Source organism: Balaenoptera borealis, assembly GCF_965194805.1.
Source record: "Balaenoptera borealis genome assembly, chromosome: 3".
Taxonomy (NCBI): domain Eukaryota; kingdom Metazoa; phylum Chordata; class Mammalia; order Artiodactyla; family Balaenopteridae; genus Balaenoptera; species Balaenoptera borealis.
The window spans coordinates 166,815,389-166,841,272 of record NC_138866.1 but is presented as its reverse complement, the minus strand read 5'-3'; the positions used below and the strand labels follow the sequence as shown (position 1 = coordinate 166,841,272).

At 46.5% G+C, this 25,884-nt stretch overlaps 1 protein-coding gene across 25 annotated transcripts in view; it reads right to left on the bottom strand.

Moving 5' to 3' along the window:
- Positions 1-15,861, bottom strand: part of PARD3 (par-3 family cell polarity regulator) — a 625,186-nt gene extending 609,325 nt beyond the window's left edge. For 7 of the 25 annotated variants that reach the window (XM_082385255.1, XM_082385273.1, XM_082385259.1 and 4 more), the window contains exon 1: positions 15,386-15,860. In XM_082385255.1, coding sequence (XP_082241381.1) covers positions 15,386-15,505 — 120 coding nt within the window. In that variant the 5' untranslated portion in view covers positions 15,506-15,860. Of the gene's footprint in view, positions 1-15,385 lie in introns of all 25 variants that reach the window. The other 18 variants (XM_082385251.1, XM_082385274.1, XM_082385262.1 and 15 more) reach the window with 5 other exon arrangements.
- Between the last annotated feature and the right edge of the window lie 10,023 nt (positions 15,862-25,884).

The window sequence follows — 25,884 nt, the reverse complement described above, 5'->3', positions numbered from 1 at the left end:
GGGGACAGCCACCTTCACCTCATCTACCGTCTGCCTGTCTCTGCTGAGCACAGAGAATTTAACTCATTATAATGAATAACACCCCAGTGATGCAATACCCATAAGCTTCCACCCCCAAAAAATCCACATTAGAAAAATAACTAACTCTTTTTTAAACATGACACTTTTTGGCAAACAGCATATAATTCAAAATATTACCAGTTGTTCAAAAGCCAGTTTCCACCATTTTCCAGAATCCTATCTAAGAAAGGTAAACTCATACTCAAGTTCTAATCAGTATGTGGAACATTGGAAGAGCTGCATTCTGAATACTGTTCATTAGCAGGCTGATGGAATTACTTCATTTCCTCATCGGCACATGAACTTGAGGGTATGTGGCTAATTTATCTCACAGGACATTCCAGTAAAGGAATCATGAGTGGCCCAGCCACTTTGAACCTCTTAGAGAAGATGCCACATAAACCTAAGGTGTTATTATCATTATCTCTTTCTGCAGTACAGCCTGGAAAAGCTGTCAGGTCTTTGGACTCATGAAGTAAGAACTCCAACTACTTCTTAGGTTTACAGCCTTGAAGGCTCAGGACATACATTTTATTACTGTGCCCAGATCAAGAAAAGGAGAATTTTAAAACATGACACAAAACAATAAAAAGACTAAATGTTTGATGTTACATGCAACACACACACACACACACACACACACCTACACTGACAGCAGAATAAAGATGGTCACAAGTTCACAAGTTCCTGGACACTCCTGGCTTTGAGAAGTGCAGCCAGCATCCCCTGCCCAGGAATCTGGGCTGCTTAGTGACCGGTTTGGCACAGAGAAGACAGGGATAATGATTCTGTGCTGGCTTCCAGGTCTAGGTCTTTAGAGAGTGACAGCTTCCTCTCCTGACTCCAAGAGCCCTGAGCCCTCCATGCTGGAGACGAAATGACAAGATGCTCTGGTCAACAGTCCCAGTGAACCCCAAGCTTCTACCACCCCCAGCAGCACCAGACATGTGAATGCAACCATCTAGGTCCCCCCAGACCAGATCACCTGCCAGCTGAATACCCCTGAGTAACCCCAAGTGAAGCAGAAGAACCACTGGGCTGAGCCCTGCCCAAACCCTGACCCACTAAATCATGTGACATACTTAGTTGTTGATTTAAGCCATGAAGTTCTGGGTGGTTTGTTAAGCAGCAATACCTAGACAAACAAATTTTCAAGCAACATTTTTACTAACCAACTTATGGTTCAGTGGTATTTGAAACTGCTGAATAAGAAAAACATTCTCACATGGGCACGGCTCCCAGACACATTACGCCTTTAACTAAAGTAATTTCTAACAGGTCTGTAAAATTCAGTACTGGTAAGTTCTTATAACTGCAGCATCTTTGAAGACAATGTTTTAAATGTTATTACCGAGAACTGCACTTTGCAGCTCTGAAAGCTCCCTTGCGGAAATGATGTCCTGTCTTAATCACCTCTTGCCAGTGAGCCCTGTGCTGGGTCTTTCCTGCACCGCAACACGGGAGCTCAGCCCTACGTGCAAACGATCCAAATGAAGGTCGGCTGGCAAATTCCATGTGAAGAATGACAGCTGGGTGCTCCCCTGGTGGCACAGTGGTTAAGCCTCTACCTGCCAATGCAGGGGACACGGGTTCGAGCCGTGGTCCGGGAAGATCCCACATGCCGCAGAGCAACTAAGCCCGTGAGCCACAATTACTGAGCCTGCGCTCTGGAGCCTGTGAGCCACAACTACTGAAGCCCGCATGCCTAGAGCCCGTGCTCTGCAACAAGAGAAGACACCGCAATGAGAAGCCCGCGCACCGCAACGAAGAGTAGCCCCCGCTCGCCATAACTAGAGAAAGCCCGTGCGCAGCAACGAAGACCCAACACAGCCAAAAATAAATAAATAAATTTTTTAAAAAAAGAATGACAGCTGGTCATATGTCCTCTTTTCCCTACTTCGAGTAACAGAGGAAACGTATAAAAATGTAGGGTACAACGAGCCATGATGCCAGGAAAAACAAAAACAATCATGCCGTGTCGAAGTTAATAAAACGGATCCGGGCAGGCACATCCTCTGACCCATGTTCAGGTTCCCGAGGACGCGGGCCAGAGACACACGTTTGCCCTCACTCCCTGGTGTGGGGATGCGGACTGTTCGACGGGAATATTCCAACAAGCTGAGTGTGGAAGTGTGTGAGAGGGACGCCCCGCTGGCCCAGTGAGGCATGCCTTCTCTCCTACACAGGAGGCTCAGCCACAAGCAAGCTAGAAAAGAAACTCCAGCAAAATGAGCCTTCAGTCCACTGCTCACAAGCCCGCTTTACCCAAAACCAAAAACCTTAGTTGTCCTGTCTCTACACATCACAGGCACCCAGAGGACATCATGTGACTCACACCGAAACTCGCATATTTTACTCAATATGACCTTTCCTTTCCCGCCGCATTTCTATCCCACGTGCTGTCTTTTTACGGCTCCTCCTGGACCCTTTAATTCATTTATGTTATTAAACTCAGACTAGACATCCTTAAGAGTTAACGCCTAAAACCTAAGGAACACTTAATACGGGTGCTGTCAACTGTGTCCACAAATAAAACTCAAAAATTAACAGTCATTAAAGTGAGTGACTTCATTTTGAAAAAGAACAGATGCTTGTATACATATAATTGAATCACTTTGCTGTACACCTGGAAACTAACACAACATTGTTAATCAACTATACTCCAATATAAAATAAAAATTTTTAAAAATAAAAGAAGTGAGTGACTTCAAAAGAAATGAAAATGTACAGATTGGGCCATTGTCACTTAAGTGACCAGCCTGTGAGCACCCTGGCTGATCCTCTCAACTTGTGTTCTGGAAATTTCCATGCAGAGCTACAAGGCGGCAGGTCCCAGGTCACATAACACAACAACCCCAAAAGGCCTGGAGGCTGCTCTAAACCAGAGGTTCTCCACCCTGGCGGCACAGAGAACACCCAAGGAGCTTCGTAGCAATATAAGTATCCACCCCGGCCTGGAGATCTGATTCCCGTGGCTCGTGGGGAGACTGGGCATCTGGTTCTTAAAACCCTGCAGCCAGGGTTGAGAGCAACTGCTCTGGAACCATCTGGGGATCTGGCCAAAATGCAGACTCTGAGAGAGTCTGGGATGGGATCCATGATTCTCTATTTCTAACAAGCTTCCAAGCAAAGCCAGCGTTGCTGGTCCACAGACCACACCTGAGCAGCAAGGCGCTTCGACATCTAGCCAAGCACACAGGAGCCTCCTTGACCCAACCCACTCCGTCATCCTGAAGGCGCACTTCTTCCTTATGCGCATGAGCCACTCAAGGAAACCCAGGTCAGAAAACCACCTGTCTTCTCTGATGGGCACTGTTTACTCTTTCTTCTGGAACAGCACAGACTCTCCAGACAGAGGGGTCACATCAGATGTACAACTTTTTGCCACTTTCTTAATCCATTTTAGCCCAAGCGTCCTCACCCGTAAACACGGAGTTGCATCACTACCACTCCAAGGGATTAAGGAATACACTGGGAGCACAAGCCCAGCACTTAGGGCCTGATGCACAAAATGTCCCAAAGCGCTAACCATGACTCTTGATAATAAGGGTATCACTGCTTCTATTTCCCGATACCACTGTGTCCTGGTTCCCCTCCTGCCTGTCAGAAACTCCTCAGTGAATTGGGACTGAGAAGACGTGATGGGGATCACTGTTAAAGGTACTTTCTCAGCAGCTCTCCAACCTGATAGGCAGATAAATAATGCCCTTGATACAGCACCTCTTGTGCAAGAGCTTTCGATCATCCATCCTGACCTAAAAAGCTTATTGACACCAAAAGCAAAGACTGACCTGAAAATACTACTCCCCTGAATCTACAGAGGAAGCAGACTCCCTCCTCGTAGGTGGAAAGACAGCCCAGGACCAAAAACTCCTCTGCTTTAGATTAAAATCCCACGCCAACCACCTATCAAAGCAGATCTAAAACTCTCCCAGGTAAAAGAGTAAAACTTAAATGTTCTCAGCAAGCATAAAGAAAGGTATATGCGAGGTGATGGATGTGTTAGTTAACTCCATGCGGGGGAAAGTCTGCACAATGTATACATGTATCAAATCATGCTGTACGCTTTAAATATGCAACAATTTTATTTGTCAATTATACTTCAATAAAGCTGGGGTGGGGGGGAACTCTCCCAGTTACTTCTCTACAGTTTTGTTATAAAATGCTGGGGTATTCTGGAAAGGTTTTGAAAGCACCATTCATCACTTTCATTACAAAGCACAAAAACACAGGAAATTGTGAATGGAAAAGATATGTATAAATTCCAATCGTCCATGCTGCTGTATCTCTTTTTCATGTCCTGTATTTGAAACAAAAGCTTTGGGTTTCAAATGCACTCACAAGACAGGGTGTTTACAAACAAATACGGGAAGGGATCAAAGTCAAAATATGGGTGTTGCACAACTAGATAAGCTTTATTGTTTTAGTCACTACCTAGCAACTTCCCTAAGAACATGCAGAGAGGGAGGAAGCATTCCTTTAATTAATAAGAGGTTTAAAGTCCTCAAAGAGAGGAAGACGACTCTCAATCTTGCGGTGGGGAAGAGGTATATGAGAAGAGGTGGTCCCCTTGAGCACAAAGCCAGCTAAGTTGTGATGACTTGGCAAGACTGACAGAGTAGCACGGCCACACCCAGAGCAGGCTTTCCGGATACCACTCCCGGGTTCAGGATGACAAATAGGTCAATTCTTCTTGGGTGAAGCCTTCAGGTGACTGGCATTGGGTGCCTTTAGCTGAACTAAGGAATTACAAGTCACATCAATCTGCCAACCCTTACAACTACCTACCCAAGCAAAAGATGCTCTGTGTTCACTGACTGCTGATGTAGCTGCCCAGAATCACCATCTTAAAGATCCAGAGGAGTAAAGAAGTGTTATGGGCATGTGAATTATAGAGGCTTATATAATAAAGGATTAGAGGGGTCAAAAAATGTCGACTTTCGGGTGGTGGTGTGATGAATTGGGAGATTGGGATTGACATATATACACTAATATGTATAAAATGGATAACTAATAAGAATCTGCTGTATAAAAAAATAAATAAAATACAAAAATTTAATAAAAAAAAATGTCGACTTTCCCATTTTATTTTATAACTCAGATTATCTCTTTGAGCTCCAGGGTATTCTCAGAACTACTATTAGTAATTAATTAAATGCTAAAGGTCTTTAAAACATCTGTGCATTTTATAAATATCAATAGTATTTACAATTTCTAGTTTTACTCTTTCCAAGTTTCAAAACATTTCTTAATGGAAAATGTGTAACCAATGCCTTTTAAAATATTGTAAATACAGCAAAGAAATTTTCCATAATCTCCATCCATCTAGCAGTATGGCAGCCACAATTATTTTGGAAAATAACAAGGGCTAGTGGTAGAAAAAGCAACACAGTTAAGATAGACAAACACACTTCTTGATCTGTAAAAGAACCAGTTTTAACTACTGGGTTATCAGAACATTCTTTTTCCCTATTTCCAATTGATTTATTAGTAAATACTAAAACTGGAATTTCTATAGTACTTTTAAGAAAGTAGTAACTCTTTACCAAATCATCTTGAAAAATGACAACTGGTATCATACATCAAATAAAAATCAAGTTGACTTTATGAATTAGCCATTAAAAGTGTGCCTAATCTATGTGTAAAACTTGAGACAAAGAAAAAGATCTAAAATTGACTAAGAGTCTATAATATGGCAGGGGGATTATCTACATTAAATCCCTTGATCTTCATTACTGCCAACAAAAGAAAACATTCCCAAATTACAGATGAGAAAACTAAGGCTCACAGAGCTGGTGGGACTTGCCAAAGTTCAAAACTACTGGGGCCAAAACCAAAAACTAGAAAAGCTCTTCCACTATGGACATCTTTGGAGCATCTAAATCAATGTCACTGGGATTTTATTTCTCAAACTGCAGAAGAAAGTTTTCGAGACTTTTTTAAGGGAGAACTTTTTTTACCAAACATTCAATTTCCCACATCTAGAGCAATTCTAAGGAGGATGAGAAGAAACAATTTAGAAGCATTTACTCAAGTGAGCCTTAGTCACTGGCAACCATTCTTAGCAAAAACGAAAGAACAGTACAGTTCACATTTACTCCGTTTTACTTCCTACAATGCTTTTCTACATTCTCTCTTCATACCCTCACAACAATCCCATGAAGGACGTGGTATTAGAAGCCAAGGATCCTGGGCTTACAGAAGTTGCCGTTCTTGCTCTCAGACACACAAATGATGCAATCTGCTCTTCTGAATCCTGGCCCAGAGTGTGTCACACTGATGTGCCTGCCTCCTAGGAGGAAAAAAACACCCACCACCAAACTTTCCACTTCCAGCTAATTGTGTTTTTGCAAACATCTGTGTTTTTAACAAGTGGGTCATAAAATACAAAAGATAAAACTGACTCCACCGTAAAAAGTTCAGGGTTTTATCAGCTTTCCAGGTTTCCTTGAAAAAAATATCCCTGATAGTATGTGCCTTCATAATTGAAAATATGACTCATTTCATATTCCTCAGGCAGTACAAATGCTGAAATGCCACCATCTTCCAGATGCAGTTGTCTAAAGAGTTATCAATCCAAATGAGGCACTTTCACTTAGAGATCCTCTTGATTTGTCTGAAAGGTTTTTTCCAGATCTCTAACAAAGTGGTAAAGATTCCAAATCCTACACTCAACTTTCATGGATTTGTGATTAGTCATATCCTGTGCGGTGGTACACCAGGAACCAATATCCTGCACATTCCACCCCCTTCTTCTGCAGGTGCTGCTGGCTGGGAAGAGAGGATCTCAGGTTAGAGTATAACCCTGCTGGGCAGGAACCTGGCTAACTATTATTCACATATGACTTTGCACACTGGATTTCAGAATTACAAATGATACATCTTAAATGCCTTTGTGTGGTCACTGGGAAATGGTTTTTGAATTCTGGATTCAATATTAGATTTAGAAAAAAATTAAAACACGAACATGAAAAAACTTTCCCAGTTTTTACTGTATACTTAAAAGAACTAGAACAAAAAATCCCATTCTCATATCAACCACTTACACAGAAATGGCACTCTCTTTTTTGTGTTTTTCATCTGTTAATACCACATATTTTCAGTATTTAGCAATTTTAGGTTTTTGATATACAGTGACTTGTTTTCTGAAATAAACATTGAGAAGGAAACATTGATTTTTTACTGTAGAATATCTCAAAGAGGCCTTTTCAGAAACATAAACCCTATCATACAGGGATGCAATACAATAACAAGAAAAACTACACACCAGAAAAAAATAAACCTGGGTTCCAAAAAATTAAGTCTTACTGTTTCTGTATATTAAAGAACATTAAAAGTGGGAATAATATCGACCTGTCAGCTCTAAAACCACTTAAATTTATACCACCATAGAAATACCAAGTTCATGAACATATATGTGCATGTATATGTACACATATACCATCCATTTAGAACCATGCAGAAGCACACGTTCAGTTTCGCTTCACAAAATGAATAGTCTTATTAAGTTACTTCTGACCATGTAATTTTATTTTAAAAGATACTTATCTTGGGACAGTAAGGAATTCTGAGGGACAGTCCAGGCGAAATACATACTAACTTTCAAACAGTGTATGTTTGACCTGGGGGCCAAGCCCATCATTTCAAAGTAAGGGAAGTAAAACATTCTCACAGGGAGGGTGGATGGAGTAGAGATCTACCCTGTCTGCGCCTCTGAAACGCCACCGCACACCACTCATGCCTCCTGGTCCCACAGGCAGACAACCAACCACGCAGACTCGGGGTGGCTGTCACGGGGAAACAGACATCAGGAGCCCAGCCCAGAACTTCTGAATATGGGAAGATGAGGATGGGAAAACTGGCGCTCACAGAGCTTGTGAGATTTGCCAAAGCTCAAAACTACTGTCCTAAACCAAAACCTGGAGAAGCTCTTCCACAATGGACATTTTAGGGCATCCGAATCAACTGCCAGGGCAGCTGGTGAGCTGGGGAGGAAGGAATCTCTGGCTGAGGGAGAACAAGGCAGAACAGGTGAACGGTTAGTTGGTGAAGCCTTTAAAGGGGGGAACAGGAGACTCGGTGCCTCAGCAGTCGGGGGCTTAGCAGACAGCACCAGGAGAGAGTAGGCAGGCTTGAGAAAGCCAGTTCACACATTGTATGGAAAACTCCTAAAAACAGCCAGTCTTCGTTTGAGGTTTTTGAGTATCTCTGACACAGAAAAACATGTTTTATGGGACTCTCAGAACTACAAAATACATAAAAATGGAGCTTTGTTCATAGTGGCTTATGTAGTCTATTCTTTTAACATCTTTACTGAGACATAATAGTATTCCATAAAATTCACCCATTTAAAGTGTACAATTCCATGATGTTTAGTCTATTCACAGAGGCATACAACCATTACCACTATCTAAATTTAGAACATTTTCATCACCCCAAAGACCAACCCCATCCCCATAAAGAGTCACTCACCATTACCCTCAACCCCCAAGCCCTGGCGACCACTACTCTACTTTCTATATCTATAGATTTGCCTACTTTGGTCATTTTGTATATATTGACTCATACAATATGTGGGTCTTTATGACTGGCTTCCTTCACATAGAATAATGTTTGCAAGGTGCATCTATAGCGAGGCATGTATCCTAACTTAATTTTTGCGGCTTAATAATATTCTTATGTATGGATATACCACATTTTGTTCAGTTGAACACTTGGCTTGTTCTATTTTTTGGCTGTTATGAATAATGTTGCCATGAACATTTATGTACATGTTTTTTGTGTAGACATGTGTTTTCATTTCTCGTGTGTGTATGTGTGTATGAGCTATTTCTGAGAGAAAAAAACTAAATAATTCACATTTCAAGTCACTTGGAATGAAGCTGGAAATTTTATTTCTAAGTTCCAATATGAGTTGATGGAGGAAAAAAGAATAAACAAAAGTAATAGAACCACATAAAGATGGCAGGTCAGACACAGGAAGACACAGAGCCATGAAGGAAAGGCATTTTTACATAATCCTTCCAAATGGAAAAAAAATTTCAACAGGATAAAATAATGACTAAAAGACAAAAAATAATCACCTTTCTACTACGTTCACAGAACTCTGCATTTCTTTTCATAAAGATTTTTCTATTTTCCATGTAAAACAGAAAAGATACCAAAAATCGGTAAAATGTATAAATTTCCTGGGCCCCTGCTCTACTGCCATTGACCTTGACCTTGGTGGCAGCTAGCACTGCTGCGTGAGTGGCCGAGCAGGAGGAAAGCGCCCTGTGTGGGCCTAGCCACCCACCTCCACCCCCTGGAAAAGCACCTCTACTTGTGGAAAGCACCTTCCTGGACCAATTGTACATATTTCTTTCCATCCTTGAAAAAATGCAGAAGGCTCTGTTCATCTTTCAAGTGTTTGCCATCACCTGCCCGCATCCAGCTCTACAGGGAGGTACAAGCCTCAAAGGACAGCTGGAGATTCTGTGCAAATGGGGCTTTGAACCCTACCTCCGCGCGCCCAATTCACCGGCGTTCACCGTGAGCCAAGAAGCACCTCCCATCGCCAGACTCTCCCTGTGAATCTCAGATCCTAAACATTTCTGTTTACTCCTGGCACTTACCCACGGATCCCAGCTAACAGTTTTAGAAGCGCCAGACCCAGCATAGGTGTGTTTCGGGGCCAGATTCCTGCACTGCCCTGGCCACCTGCCTTGAACCAGGCCCCACGCAAACCCCAGGACGACCCCTCTGCTCGGGCTGAAGAAGGACCAAACTCCCTGAAAACAGCCGACACGAAAGAATAACTTTCAGATACTCCAAAATCACACTAAATCTGAGTTGCAATTACAATCTCTTTGTGCTAATGTGCCAAACATACCAAACCTTAAAGTCCTTAAAATTACACAGTCTCCGAAGCAAAAGTGCACTTTTTGTGTGAGAATACGTGTCGTGTATTTGTTCTCAACTTCGTATCTACTCAACTTGTAAGATGACTACGTGGCAGATACCGGCCGTACAGGTAAGACCGAGGCAGGGCCATCACCTTCAAGCACCTCACCTGGAGGAGAAGGGGCACAATTCTGTTCCGAAACAAACACACCGAAGCACCCACAGCAAAGCACGTTCCTCCAGGTCAGTGCGGGAAGCTCCTGAGACAAGTGCCCCGCGGGGAGAACCTCAGGCCGCCTTGGGGTGCAGGGCCAGCCTGAACTGAGCTGAGGCTCCAGACATGAGCAGACAGGAAGAGAGCAAATGGTCCAGGTGGGAGAAACAGAAAATGCCAGAGCAAAGACAGGAAAGTGCAAGCAAGGCCAAGTGGGTAGGGACGGGGTAGGGGGTCTGGGGAGGGAGAGGCTGGAGGCAAGAGGGGTCCTGCAAGGGACAGGCCCTGCTGAGGCGGCAGAACTTGGCCTCTGGGGAAAGCGGGTGTCGAGGCCCTTAAGCAGAAGAGTACACGGAGAGTTGCATTTTAGAAAGATCAGCCTTTCAGACATGTTTGTTTATTTTTTCCTTTCTGAAAGGGAAGACGGGAAGATGTTAATGAAATAATAAAATTTATTTTGTTTCACTATTCAAAAATATGGTCATTCAAATTCTGCAACAATCTATTTTCCTAAAAGTTTCAATAAGCTCATGAATGTGTAACAACATGCAGTCATCCATCTGTTCACGAGAAATCTCACACCAACCACAAGATTTGTCATAAAAACCATGATTTACACGGTTTTAGTAATCAACAGTCCTCCTCCCCCCCAAAAAAAGGAAAGCACATTTTCAAAAGTTACTGCCCATAAATTTGTTATTTTTTTTTAATAACAACAAATTGCTATTAAATAACTCTCACACAACTCTTCCATGCTCAAGGGACAGAAGCAGTGGCCCCAAAACCACAGGCCCAGAAAGCAACCTAGGGTAAAGCCAATATCCACAACTTTTACGTTCCCTGCCACATACACACACCCACACATACACACAGATTTGCTCCTCTGATTGTGGTGCTGCTTAGGCAAATATTACCATTTCTACCTATTCTTTAATTAAATTACACTTTCCTCTTAAGCAGAGAGGAAAAACCCAAACAGGAAGAGCAGACTGCTTGGGAAAGCCTGGCAGGCAGTAAAACCATCCACCCAGTAAAACCCGTTAGGGATCCAGAGGCAGTGCTGAGGAGCTTCCCATTCATCATCCCCTCAGTACTCACGTGAACCCTGCAAGGGAGTGACCCGTTTTAGAGAGGAGGAAACGAGGCTCTGTAGGGTTGGTGTGCCCAAGGTTCAACGGTGAAAACAGCTAGGTCTCCAAACCCAATCCAAAGCGCCCCCTGCCAGAAGAGGGCTATGGGCGGCAGGGGGGGGTGGCAGTGAGCTAAGAGGCTCCAGCCACCCCCCCACCCTCACTTCTGCCTTTAGCCCCATCTTCCCTCCGCTACTCAGCAATCAGCAGTGTTTCTGTGGATGAACGCAATCCTGGTGGTCCTCGTCCCAGAGGAGCGCTTGTCCTGCCCAAGCACCCCGGTCCTCCCTGGACCATCAGACTGTAGGAAGTAACAGCGTCTTGCCCCAGCGTTCCCAGTCCTCCTCAGCTTGGTCCTGCCCCACCATCTGACAGGAAGGCAGCGTAGGAGCCAAACTAGCCCTGATGCTCACCTGCAACGCCCTCCCTCCCACCTCTCAGAATGGCAGCAACTCTCCAGATTCACTCGCCTGGACCCTACCGAAGCCCTACAGACTGGGACACCTAGGCCAGGCAGGTGCTTTTGGAGGTCACCCCACTAACCAGTTAGGAAGCACTGTCCTAAATCCAGGCCAGCCTTCCCACTTACTAAGCCCAAGGCAAACCCCCCAGGCCATAATGACCATTCCCATCTCTGAAATCCAGAAGCAACTACTGTCTGTATGTACCACCCTGTTGCGAATTAATGCTATTGCCTACTGTTATTTATAGTTTAATATATTCACCGTCTCCCAAATTACATTCTTCTGCAGTGCAAGAATTCAGCCTTACATTTCTTCATAGAGCATGACATTTTGCATACAGTAGCCCTTCAACAAATTAACAATTAAAAAAAAAAAAAAAGCATGGAGATTTTCTTATCTTTCTCCTAACCAGAGCTGGGATGCACAGCAGGAAAAATGGGAAATCTCAGAGCCAGCCCCAATCCACTCAGAATTAGGAAGGAGCCGGCAAAGCCCTGAGAAGCCAAGTCACCACGCTACAGAGTCCCGGCAGTTGGTGCTCTGCACCCTGTGTCCATTGGGGAGCATGGATGAGTCAGGCCACAGGTAGGAGAAGAAGGATCACATACACAGAAAGTCCATGTAACATGGTCCTCAGTGTCTAGCAGAGCACCCTCCTTAGAGACGGTCTGGATGAGGATGGGTGGATGGAGAAGAACAGCCAAAGCATTTTCACCCATCAGTGATCATAAACAGAAAACTATTTTTTCACTGGAGAAAAAAAAAAAAAATGCTATGAATAAGTGTAAGCCTTCAAATATCTGCTTATTGAGGACATTTCTGATATTAAGTCATGCCATTCCACTGCCCAGAAAAACTGATCTGTTTAACCTGAAAACAGCTCAAGTATAATGCCAAAAAATTAGCCCCATCACACCACAAAATGCTCTCTGCAGAGAAAGTCTTAGTGGCTTGGGATCTTTCTTTCTGTTTCCTTTTTCTTTTCTTTTTTTTTTTTTTTTTTTCCAGCTTATCTGGTTTTTATACAAAGCCATAAACATGATCTTCCCCCATTTTTCCCCACCAGATGGGAGTTCATCATGGCACATGTCACCTAGCAACCAAACACCACTCTACAGCTACCCAGTTACCCAATTCTTCATACAAAATTTATCTTGTTCTATTCAACAGTAAGGGGTGAGGAAGAGATAAGAGAATAAAAGTTAAAACAAGTGTTAATAAGTGTTTGCTTCATAATCATTTTTAAACAGGGTGGGAGAAATGGGAAGAGTGACTAAAGTTTAATCTTAGCCATTACCTAATCATTTAAGAGGAAAAACTACAAATGGACCTGGAATAAACTCCAGCTCTTGCCACAGTTGAGAGTCAACAGTCTTGTGATCCAATGCCTGAACTTTGTAGACCACAAAGCCCATTTTAAAACTTACCTGCTGAACTGTGAGTTGCACTTAAAGAGAACTTAAATAATTTTGGAAACCCCTGAATCATCTCTGAGTCATTTATCTCCAACTCCAACAATACCATCACTCTCTGAGAATCACCCTTCCTTCCTTCCTTCTCCACCAGAAAAAGTAATCAATCTCATGCCTACCCTTCACAACTCAGCTGTTGAGCTCCTCTTGGGGTGCCTTCCCAGGCACCCTGCAAAAACTTGCGCTTCCTTTCCCGCTCCCCAGTCACTGTGAAACCACCACCACTGATACCTAAAAACAAAGTCCAGATCTCTCAGCGATACCTCTCAACTCCATCTACCCAACACCCCAGAGGCCTGTCTTCTCCCCACCGCACCACGACTCTCCCGTCCAAAGGCTGGCCGCCCTCACTTGGAGGACTGTGGAGCCCCTTTCCTAGATTCTCACAGTCCAATTTCCACAAGCAGCCAGTGGGTCCTGCAGATGTCCAGCACCCAGAAAAATGCCTTGGACATGGCAAACGCTTAAGAATTTCTGCGGAACATACAAATGACTCAACTACATCTGTATCTCCCAAACAAGCTGTTCGACCAACATGCATCGTGTGCATAATGAAATATGACTAATTTTAAGCATGTAAATGTTTAAGCATGTAAATGACTAACTTTAAGCACGTAAATTTTAAATTAAGCATGTAAGCAAAGAAATGTCGATCACCCCTCCCTACTCAGGAACCTGGACACACTGCAGAATATATATTACTGTATTTCTCTTTCCTTGCATGATTTTTTTGTTGGTTTCCTGAGTACATATGCAACCTGATTTATTGATATAGAATGTTTAAATCACAAACTGTCATTCATAAACAGTGCTTTAAAATGCTAAACATGGGTTTAGAGGGGTTTTCCCCCTTGACAGTGGTTCAAGATAAACAGGTGCCCAATTTCCACTAATTTTATTTGATTTTCAATAAGTTCAACCAACTGTAAAGAACATTTTAGAGCCGTTAAGTAAAGTCAACATCTTCCATCATTGTGTCAGGTTCTTAAACGTTCCTAAGATTATCTTTAAAAGGCCAAATTTATGCTATTTTTCTCTATACTAAAAACAACAGTGTAAAAAGGTTTTTTCCCCTCTTAATTTCTGAGACTTTGTAGAATGCCACCCCAGCACCCTGTCTACACTCAATCAGGCTTGACAAAGCCACCGTCCCTCTCACCTGCGACCCCCCAAACCCACAGGACGCAAACCACTCCAAGATCGGAGACAAAAAGGAAATTTTGAAAGTGAACATGCTTTCCACCAAACGTTACTCTGCCGCAAAGGAAATATCCTCAGGTGCTGGGGAGAAACTTGGGAGGCGTGGGCTGTTGTCAAACAGACACAGACGATAAAACAATTTAACAAGATGCCTTTTCACTTCTGACACATTGTACAGGAATGCAGCGAAGTGGAGACAATGTTATCACTCCACAGGGAAAAAGGGAAAGCTACTCAACTCCAGGCCCGGGCCGCGCGCGGCCCCGGCTCCACATGGAGCTCGTGGCAGACAGGTCAACGGCGACATGCCTGCAGGAAAACTCGATATTCGGTGACCGATTTCTGGGCTGTGCTCCTTCAAGGAGCCGTGCTCCGGCGCCTCTCGGTCACCGAGGTGCTGGGCTCCAGCGACGATCGCGAGCCAGTGGGAGCGGGTCGGTCCCCGCGCCGCGCCCCCATCCGCCCGGGACCCCTGCCTGGCACTCACGAGGGGCTCCCACTGCCCGGCGGGGGCCCAGAGGCACAAGCGAGCCAGCCACTCTCGCAGCACGCGGAGCGAACTCTGCTCCACCAGGAAAGTTCCCTCGCCCGGCCTCCGCCCGCGGGCCTGGGCGGGGAGCCGGGGCCGCAGCCCGCGGCCGGGAACAGGCGTCCGGCCCCGCTCCGCGCGCCCCGGCGCGGCTCGGGCTCGGCTCCCGGGAGGCTCGGGGCGCCGGCGGCCGGGACCCGAGGGAGAGGCAGGGGCCGGGGCCCTGGGCCCGGGCGCGCGGAAGTTTGCGGCCCGCAGCCCGAGCGGGGGGCGCAGGCCGGGCCGGCCGCCGCGCGCTCCCTTTCCCCGCCTCCGCCTCCTCCTCCCCTTCCAGGAAGCGCCATATTGATCCCGGCGCCTTCCCTCCTCCCGCTCCTCCTCCCCTCCTCCGCCCCCTGAGTCGTCCGCCCCCGCCTGCGCCCCCGGCCCCTCACCTTGGCGATGGCCTTCCGGTAGCGGGTCACCGCTTGCTGGATGAGGCTGAAAACTTTCATGTGGCCGTCCCCACACGGCACGACCACCCGGGTCCTCCCAAAGCACACGGTCACTTTCATGCCGCCGCCGCCGCCGCCGCGGGCCGGCCCGCGCCCCTCGGTGACCGCGGCCGGAGAGGCCGGAGCGCCCCGGGCCGGGGCGGCTGTACGCGGGGCGCGGGGCGCGGCGCGGGCGCGAGGCTAGGGGCCGAGGCCGGGGGCCAGATAGGCTCGCATGCCCCGCCCGCCGCCCTCGCCTCGCCTCGCCTCGCCTCGCCTCGCCTCGCCTCGCCTGGCCCGGGGCTCGCCCGCCTGTGCCCGCGCGGCGCCGCAGCCTCCGGCCACCTGTTCGGCGTGTCGTCGCGCTCGGCGGCGGGGCAGTGTGGCGCTGGCGCGGCGCTCGCTCCGGGCCGCGGGGGAGGGGACGGCGGCAAGGGGAGGGACGGGGAGGAGGCGCGGGGAGGGACGCAGAGGGGAGGGGAGGAGAGCAGAGGGGGAGGGGATGGGAGGGGAGCGGAGCGGAGCGGAGCGGAGGGGAGGGGAGGGGAGCGGACGGGAGGGGAGCGGACGAGAGGAGAGGGGAGGGGAGGGGCGCGGCGGGCCCACAACACTGTGCACACGCGGCGACCTGGCGCGGGGCGCGGGGCGGAGCGCGCGGCCGCCTCCCTCCGCCCCCTCCGTGCCAGGCCGCCGACCCCCAGCCAGGGCGCCGCAGCCCCCGACCTCCCGCAGCCTCTCTGGAGCTCCCCTTCCTTTGTCGCTGTGAACCCCCCTCCTCGGGCTGGAGGGGCCCGGGCGGAACCGCACTGACTCCTCGCGCCCCGGAGGACTAGGTGCTCCCGCCCGGTTCCCCCCGCTCCCGCCCCCGGAGGCCAGCCTGCGCGTTACCAGCAGAAATGAGGGGGCTGCTCTGCGGGGAGGCCTTTCTCCTGAGGCCACTACTGACCTTGAAGCTCCTGTGACCCCGGGTGACCCACCCGCTTCAACGAGTGCAGCTCAAACATTAGCAATTCACATCGTTTTATTTAAAATTCTGCAACCCAAGCAATCTTAACGCAAAGTTATGAACAATACACTGAGAAGGCCGGCGCTGAACGCTGCCACCTCAGCCGCGGAGAGGAAAGCAACTCCGCAAGGAGTTATCTGCATGGGGACAGGCGACAGTTTAGAGGAACGGAGACCAAGTCAAGAAAAGTAACTGACGCTGCTCTGTCTCAGTTAGGGCAGGAATCTTGGTGATCCTTACAACTGTGTGTCATTGTGTTGAAAGAATGGCAAATGTCAGCAGAGAGTTGTCGCCGGCCCACGTCTGTCCCAAACGATAGTGGATTCATTTTTGCCAGCGTTTCTAGGGTGTGTGAAAGCAATCAACAGCTCCGTGGGCTCAAGGAGAACTTCAGCAGGTAGAGCCGGAAGAGCTGGTGACCGTCCACCTCCCTTTTTAAACTAAGGAAACAGGACAGATTCATCTGCTTTCCAGGATCCCTGCACTTTCCCGGCCCCAGGTATAGTGCGATTTGTCATATAAAACATTGTACTTCCGCTCATCTACAGCCCTTGACCAATACAATCCGTTGTCCTGGCAAAGCAGTGCAATAAGTAGGCACCGTCTGTCACTATCCCACTTTACCCCAGGATGCTAAGGAGTGTTGAAATCACTTGCCCAAGGCCACAGAGAAAGCATGAGGCAGACCCAGAAAGAGACCCCAGGTTTCTTTCCACACATTCACGGAGAAAGCTCTCATACTCCTCTTCTGTTTAGCGGCAACGTTCAACTTTTCTACCCAATAATTAAGTTTGTGACAGCGATGACAACACGTCTTGCTGAGGTCTTCTTGCTTCTTGTATTAATACTTGGACCCACAGTAACAAGTACTGATAATTATAGATGTTGTTTCTGTTTTAATGCTTTGGGGAGGGAGGAGTATTCTAGTTTAGAGTAGGGCTTTCTGAAAATAGTTCTGATTGAAAGGCAAGTTCAGGAGAAGCCAGAGGAAATCAGATGTTGCTGGGGATGTAGGTTCAGATCCTGATTCTACCATTTACTAGTGCCATAGGCATGGCATTCAATCTCCTTCTAGCCTCAGTTTCATCTGCTGAAAAGTGGGACTGATGATTATGAAGATTAAATAATGAGGATTAAATAAAATAAGAGAAATTGCTAGAGGTGATACAGCTGTTCAGTGTCTGGACCAGGGCTCATGACTCTCAGGCCTGTACTCACTTCACTTTAATTCGATTCCACACGCAGTTAGAGAAGAACTTCCATGGGGAAAGCAGAATTTTTAAAGTGAGTAAGAAAAATGTAGGTTTTAGAATAAGATAGCTACTCCAATAACTGTAATTCAAGACATTAAATATTAAGTGCCAGCAAAGTGTTTACAGCAGTACTGAGGAGGGAGGCCTGCCTTCACAAAAGAAGCAGCATCCGAGTACCCCTGTACCACTTTACTTACATCAATTCCTTCCACTATTCAATAGTTCATAAGGGGTTAGACAGTTTTTCAAAAATATGATCATAAGATTAATAATTATAATGTCTATTTAACTGACTAGATAAAGCCTTTAAGCTTTATTTAAATCTACCTAGTTTATCTAGATACAGTGATTCCCTTTATATTAATAACTGATGGAAAACTAATGCTGTGTTAATTTAAGATACCAGACACTTTGGTGTCTTGGGTCAAATTCATAAAATTTCCTCACAAATAATGAATCTGTTTTCACTAATATACTCACCTAACATCTAACCATAAAGGTGTGTTAGGGCCAGGCTACCTTCACATCTACAGAGTGTTCAGCTTGACCAAATTGCTTCTGGCCTGAGATGAGCATAAAATCGAACCCAGTCCCAGTGAGAAGCAAAATCATCAAAGACAAGGGTCAAATGTTACATAAATATCTTCTGGTGTGTTTATTGTCTTAAATTCTGCATATTTCGAGTAAAACAATTATGACACCTTATATTGTGCTTCTCTTTTATAATTGATTGATTACATTGGTTTTGAAAACCCCAGAGAATCCTGAGAATTAATTAGAATCTAGCTGGGCTTCATGTCTATTTTGCAAATGGACCACATGGACTATAAATTTAACTATATCCAGCAGGATTCATGTGCACAGTGAAATAAATACACACCCCACGTGTGTAGCAACAGTACTGTATTACCTAGCATCTTACCCTTAAAAGTTTCAATAATTAGGAATAAAGAAAACATTTATAGGAGCTTTTAAAATTCAGTTGTACTTTAGAAATTAAAATTATCACTGAAATGTTTCACACACATATTGAATGCCTACTCCATATTATACTTAAGACCATGTTAACAATCTTGTATGCCTAGCCTCACACAAGTTTAGTCTAATAGGAGAATTGGATCAGTATTCACCAAATAATTATTGTCCACCTATTTTATACCAAGCACTGCACTGCAGGCTGGATAGTAAGTTCCTCCTTCAAGAGGTGCCCAGTCTGGAAAAAGTTTCAGACGTGAACGGTCAGCCACTAGAGTAGGATAGGCGCTACACATCAGGAATGGTGGTGGTACCCAGAGGAAGTGCTCACTCCTGGAAGAGAGGAAAGAGAAGGAGGTGGAAGCAGGCCATCTAGAGCGAAGCTGTCCAAGAGAAACATCAAGAGAGCCACAATTGTAACTTTAAGTCTTCTAGTAGCCAGCCACAGATGAAGTTAATTTTAATAATATATTTTATTCAAGCCAGTATACCCTATTATCATTTCAACATATAATCAACTTTTTAAAAATACTAATGAATATTTTCCTTGCAGGACATTTGGTCCTGTCCAAAACATCCATGAGCATATTTGGTCCATGCCAAATGGTTTTGGAAAGGACCAAATATCAAGGACCTTTTGGCATGGACCAAATGTCTCCATGGATGTTTTGGACAGGACCAAAAATGACCAAATATCGAGAACCTTTTGGCATAGACCGAATGTCTTATGGAAGTTTTGGACAGAACCAAGTGTCTACTAACCAACATTTTTCATACATTTTTTTTGCCTACTAATTCTTCATGACCCCACGTGTAGTTTATACGACCAGCACGTCTCACTCTGAACCTGCCCTTCATATGCATTCACTCATGCATTCACTCGTTCAGCAAACACTGAATAACCAGCACATGTCCGACCTTGTGAGAGCTCAGTGACTACATGTGGCTCTTGGCTGCCATATTGGACGGCGCAGCTCTGGAGGATGGGACTGCCAATGGCTGGAAGCCACATGCACTGTCAAGAAACTTACTCACAAGTGGATTGAGCTCTCTGAGGGCAGAGGTGGTGTAACTCACAGCACTTCCCCAGAATTGTTCTCCCAAGGCTGGACGCACGCTAGTTACTCAGTAAGTGTTTGATGAATGAGTGAATAAATACAGAGGGATGGGGGAAAGACGGTTTCTTGACATAGATACGAATCTTGTAATAGTATAGCTGTGCTTAGGATAAAAGGCAAAGATTGAGAAAAATAAGAACAGCACTTAGGCTCCACAGAGTTTCTCTGCTGTGCAACATTAAACATAAGTCTAAAAACAGTGGTTTTTCTATTGAAGCTTGAGTTCATATAAATTGTATGGGTGAGAATAACAGCCAATGAAAGAAAAGGAAAAAAAAAGAGGAAAGGAAAAGAGAGAGGAGGAGCCTTAATAATCCCCCCAACCTACTGAAAACTGTCATCAGTCATGAAAAGTACTCAGAACGACCTGGTTCAAAACAGAAGAAAATTGCACAAGACAGGGTGGGCCCATCTCCTTTCCCCTCGCATCCGACGCTGTGCCTTCACTTTCAAGGCTGGTGAGATCCATAAGGCACCTGACTCACCAGCTTGTGATTTCAGATGGGGTGGTATTGACTTTCATGTCCCAACCATGAGCATCCAAGTCCTCACCTTCAAAATATTCCAGATCACCCTCAACCGGTCCATCAGCTACAGTCACCAAAGTATCCACCTCATTCTTGCTGTCCTGTTCCGGTCCCCAGCAATGCCTGGAAGCTGTGTCAGCACTGTCCTGCTTGGAAAAGCTGGAGTCCAGGCTGAGATCACCACTTCAGTATGCCCCCGTGTCACGCAACCTCGGAGTGCAGGGAGAGGCCCGGGTTCCTTGCAGAAAGCCATCACCTGCATCCTTCCATCCATCCGTCCAACATCATGATCCACCCGGCAGAGCCCGGGTCCCTAGTCAAATGCCTCTCCCCTTCTTAGGCTCCAAAGCCTAAGAATGAGGGAACTTGTCGATCAAGTCCTCGAAGGCCAGCCCAGCAGGGCACAGAGCAGGGTGAAGACAGCACCGTTGGTGATGTTAAAACCCAACTATTGGAAACAAATCTGCAGGAGGGTCAAGCAAAGCAGTCTGAGCCGCTTACTTCCTAGTGGCCAATTGACCCAAGGCAGATCGGAGCGGCCGGTGGTGTGGAGAGGTTTCCACCTGAGGTTCTTTCAGCTGAATCTTTGAGGGCAAAGTTCAGGGTCAAGTTCTCCAGCGAGGCCTAGAGTGCTGTCCTTCTATGTTGGAGGAAACCAGAGACGTAGGTAGTGAAATGCCTAGTCTGAATCAGGATTCGCAGCTGGGTAGACCATTCTGCCTTCTCTCCAAGGTGGGCCTGGTTCTACTAGAGGCATAAAGTACTTGGGTCATTTTTTGTGACCCAAGTTTCTAAAAAAAACTTTGAGAAAATGAAGTGGGAATGGGAGCAGATCAAGACAATGATTTAAATCATTTCTTAAGGAGAGAAATTCTCCTCACCCCGAGGACACTTAACCTTTGATGATTAAAAGGAAAAGGATGAAATGAATTCACATAAAGCTTCACACCAAGGCTTAGATAAATCTAGCTCTAAAGGACTTCTGGTCAGGGGACATGAATCAGCTTTTAAAGACTTTTTAGCAAATGCGGCTGAGCAGTTTCATTCAGTAAAGAGAAAAAATGCACTGTGGTTGATAATTGGAACAATACACTTTTTCTCGACCTTGTCAAGATTAAATGCCTGAAATTCTCAAATCCTGAAACAATAAGGCTGCCTGACGGAGAAGCTTTAACTGCATCACTGTTTTGGAATTAAACAACCATGTGGGGCCTTCTCAGAGGGCCTCTGGGTGGTGGTTACCAGCCTGAGACCCACCCAGGGGCCCCCAACCCCATCCAGCTGAGGGAGGGACGTCCTTCTCCCTCAGAGCCAGACCTGCTCATGTCAGAAGGAGGTGAGTGGCAGTGAGGCTGCTCTTTGACGAAAGCCAGTGCCCAGGCCCCGGCGTTCTGTGCAGTAATTCAGGTGCGCTGGACCAGCATGCACCCAGCCCTGCCGCTCCTCTGTCCCTGATGTTAGATGGCTGACTCATCCTCCCCTCCTCTGTCAAGTTACTCTGTTAAGCTAGGGGTTCAATTTCAAAAGCTCGCTCTGTGCTGTGGAATGTCATCTGCTCAGCCCCTCAGCAGGGGCTACACACTTGTTCCAGATGGGGAGGTTCCCCCGGGTGAACACGATGCAGTGGGTCCCATCCTGGACCCAGAAGCCACAGAAGGAAGTAGCCTCTGCGCTGACAAAACAACGTCGCATGTGCCTGCCTCTCCCAGCCCTTCTCTCAAGTGTGTGACCTTGGGGGCCAGGCCCTGTCGTTTCCCTGTTTGGAGCCCCGCGATGCCCTCCATTTCACGCACAGGCAAAACAAAAGCCCTGACAGTGATTTCCAAGGTCTCCATGACCACCCAGCATCCCCAAACCTCTTCTACCCCTTCCCTGTCCACTCTGCCCCGTGGACCTTGCCGATCCTTAACCTGGCTGAGACCCACCTTCCTCGGGGCCTTCACACCTGCTGTTCCCTCAGCTACAACGCCCTTCACCCCAGGATCTGCTTGGTTTCCTCCCTCACATCCTAAGGGCCTCTGCCCATTGTCACTGTTGCATTTCCTGACCCCCGACATGGAATAACAATAGCTCTCCCCTGTCCCTCTCTGTCCCCCTGCCTTTTTTTTCTCCATCTGACACATTACACAGTTACCTGTTCATTCATTCACTGCCTGTCTCTTCCAAAGGAATGTAATCTTCATTCAGACAGAAACTCTTCATGTCTGCAGTAGTGCTCAGTCCATACAGATGCTCAGTATGGTTTGTTAAATACCTCTCAGTCACTGATGAGCAGCAAGACACTTGTCACCTGGTGGCTCTGTGGCATCATCTTCACTTCAGAGTTCAGCCTTGTGAGGTAGATGTCATGATGGTTCCTAAGTTACTGTTATTTTGAAAAGAGTAGATGCTGACTGTGTGCTGGGTACCACAGGTGGGTACACCAGCTGAGTGGGTCTGGCTCTCCCTGGCAGAGCAGGTGCGTCCTTGTGAAAGCACAGCTGTCCGCTGAGCCACAGGCCAAAGCTGACCAACCACCTGTTTGTGTGGCCTGTGACCTAAGAATGGTTCTTTCATTTTTCAGTGCTTGAGAAAAAAAAGATCAATACAAGAATAATATTTTGTAACGTGAAAATTAAATGAAGTTCAAATTTCAGTGCCCATAAGTAAAGATTTATTGGAACTCAGGCACGCTCACTCACTGCATATTATCTATGGCTTTTGTGCTCCATCAGCAGAGGTGAGCCATTGCAACAGAGACTATATGGCCCAGAAAATCTTAAATATTTACTATCTGGCTACTTACAGGAGAAGTTTGCTGACTGTGGTTTAAAGCAATGCACGGTGATCAGAAGATGGGAGACAGTGTAGAATAGAAAGAACGCTTGGCTGGAAGCAAGAGATAGGACTTCTCCTTCCACGTTTGCCTCTCGTTCTTCTGGGACCTTGACAAGCTAATCTCTCAGAGCGTCTATGTCCTAATCTATTGTGGCAGATGCACTATGAGGCAACCCCAGTGAATTACACCCTGTATATTCCCTTCCCCATGCATGGGGGCAGAACCTGTGACTTGCTTCTGATCAACAGAATACGGCAAACCTGATGGGATGCCACTCCGATGATGACATTCCATCCTATAAGACTCCACCCAGCACACTCAAGGGGGACTCTCCTGCTGCCCATGCTGTGAACGGCCCACGGAGAGGGCCATCTGGCCGGGAGCTGGGGGTGCCCTCAGAGCCAAGGTCTCCATCATACAGCCACTGGGAATTGAATTCTGCCAACAACAAATGAGCTTGGGGACTTCCCTGGTGGTCCAGTGGTAAAGAATCCACCTTCCAATGCAGGGGACGCGGGTTCGATCCCTAGTTGGGGAACAAAGATCCCACATGCCATGGGGCAACGAAGCCTGCGTGCCACAACTACAGAGCCCACACGGTCTGGAGCCACAGCTAGAGGGAGCAAACCTGCACATCACAACTAGAGAGAAGCCAGCACGGTGCAACAAAAGATCCCACATGCCGCAACTAAGACCCAATGCAGCCAAAAAGATAAAGAAAATAAATAAATTTTTTTAAAAATGAGCTTGGAAGCAGTTTCTTCCCTAATTGAGCCTCCAGATGAGACCATAGCCCTGCTGACACCTTGAAAGCAGCCTGTGAGAGCTTGAGCAGAGGACCCAGCTCAGCCATGACCAGACCCCTGACCCACAGAAACTGTGAGTTAATAAATATGTGTTGTTCTAAGCCACTAAGCTTGCAACAATTTGTCACCTAACAATAGAAAACTAATACATCTACATAAGAAGGTCTTTGAATTTTATTTTAAATTACCTTGAAATTCTAAGTTTCTCAAGAGTTTAGCCTGATGCTAAGAATTACCTAGGATGCTAAGTAATGTACAGGTTCCCATGGCTTTTCCTTTGACATTCTTGCTTTGGACATGCTACGGGCTGTTACAATGTGTGTGTGTGTGTGTGTGTGTGCGCGCACGCACGCACGCGCGTGCACACACGCATGCACAGCCTCCTTTTGCTGCCCTGGGTCTCTGCTCAGCCCAGAGATAGCATGGAGACATTCCTGCCTGCATCCTAAGGGTGGCTCCCATGTAATTCAGGAAGGGGGTCCCACCGAGCAGGAGCAGGAGGCAAGACGACACAAGGCTTTGGGTGAAGCAGTGGTGAGCAGACAGTCCTTGTGGAAGTGGAGGATTCTTCGAAGTGAGTGGCTAGAGATAAAGGGTGAAAGGTGTGTTGGGGGAACCAGTAATGGATGGCCTTTTATGCTAAAACCTCTCTTTTATTCAGTGGTCAGTGAGGAGTTTTTGAAGGATCTGCAGTACCAGTGTGGGTTGCAGAAAGGAGTCAGATCAGCTGGGATGGCCTCCCTGCCTCAGCATTCTAGCAAAATGGTAACAAGCGGTGATTCCGGGGGGCAGTGCCCTCCCTTGCAGTTAGGACTTAGGATAACACCTCACCCTGAGTGGACAGCATCTCCCTGGGCAGCTGCCTGGGCCTGGGCTCCCTCTGCTGCCCTCCCAGGCACGAGCAATGACTTGTGGTCACTGCCTCTGGAGTGTCTCCACCTCACCCCTGCAGCTCACCCCTGCTGCCCTCCCCTAAAACTGCCCAGAGTCCGATAAGTGGGGATGTGTAGGCTGAAGCAGCTAGTTTTCCCCAGGGCCTGCACCCTCTCCTCTTTCTCAGCATGACTGGGTCACAGCCCAGGGTCCTGGTGCCTCCCTTGGCCATCTCCCTCCCTCTCCTGACACCCAGCTTCCCTTCTCCCACTTCTGACACCCAGATTTCATGTGCTCCAGAGATGTCCTTTTGTGAAAAATGTATTCATTCACTCATTCAACTTTTATTGGGAAATTAGTATTTTGCCAAGCACTGTGCTAAATGATGGTGATAAAAGGTCAGAAGTAATCTCGACCCTCAAGGATGTCCTTCTTCTTGAGAGGGAGAGAGCCGGAGATTGATGATATAAACAGGCCATTATAACACAGTGTATAGTTTGCCATGGGAACACAAAGGCTGAAGCCTCAGTGGCCAGAGGTGGTCAGACAAAGCTTCCAGGAAAAGGTAATTTTTAAAATGGATGATCGGTAGTGAGTGAGCCACACAGGAAATTAAATGTCTGAACCAAGGGGGGAGGTCCAATCCATGCAAATGGATTATGGACAGATCTGAGTTCCTTTAGGAGAGAAACTAAAAGACTTTAAAATAACCAAGTATGGAAAAAAATGAGATGGAGAAATCAAAGAAAACTGAAATCTGAGACTGTGATCCTGGAAAAATGATGGAGTCATTGATAGGCATGGAATTCAGCAAGACTATCAGTTTGAAGGTGGGGGAAAGTGAGGGGTTAAACACATAGAGATTCCAGTGTTTAGAGAGGAAAATGGAATATAGTTCAGAAAAGTACTGTCAATGCAGGCTGCGTCAACATGGCTTTATTGTGTCATGTCCACCAGGGGACCACGTGCCCTCCATGGGGAATGGGCTGGGAGAATGCTTCCTGACAACTAAATATCCTTCCATGGCAGCACTTGTTGTTATGAAATGGGAGGAATCTGGGACCTACAGCCAGAAGACTTGAAT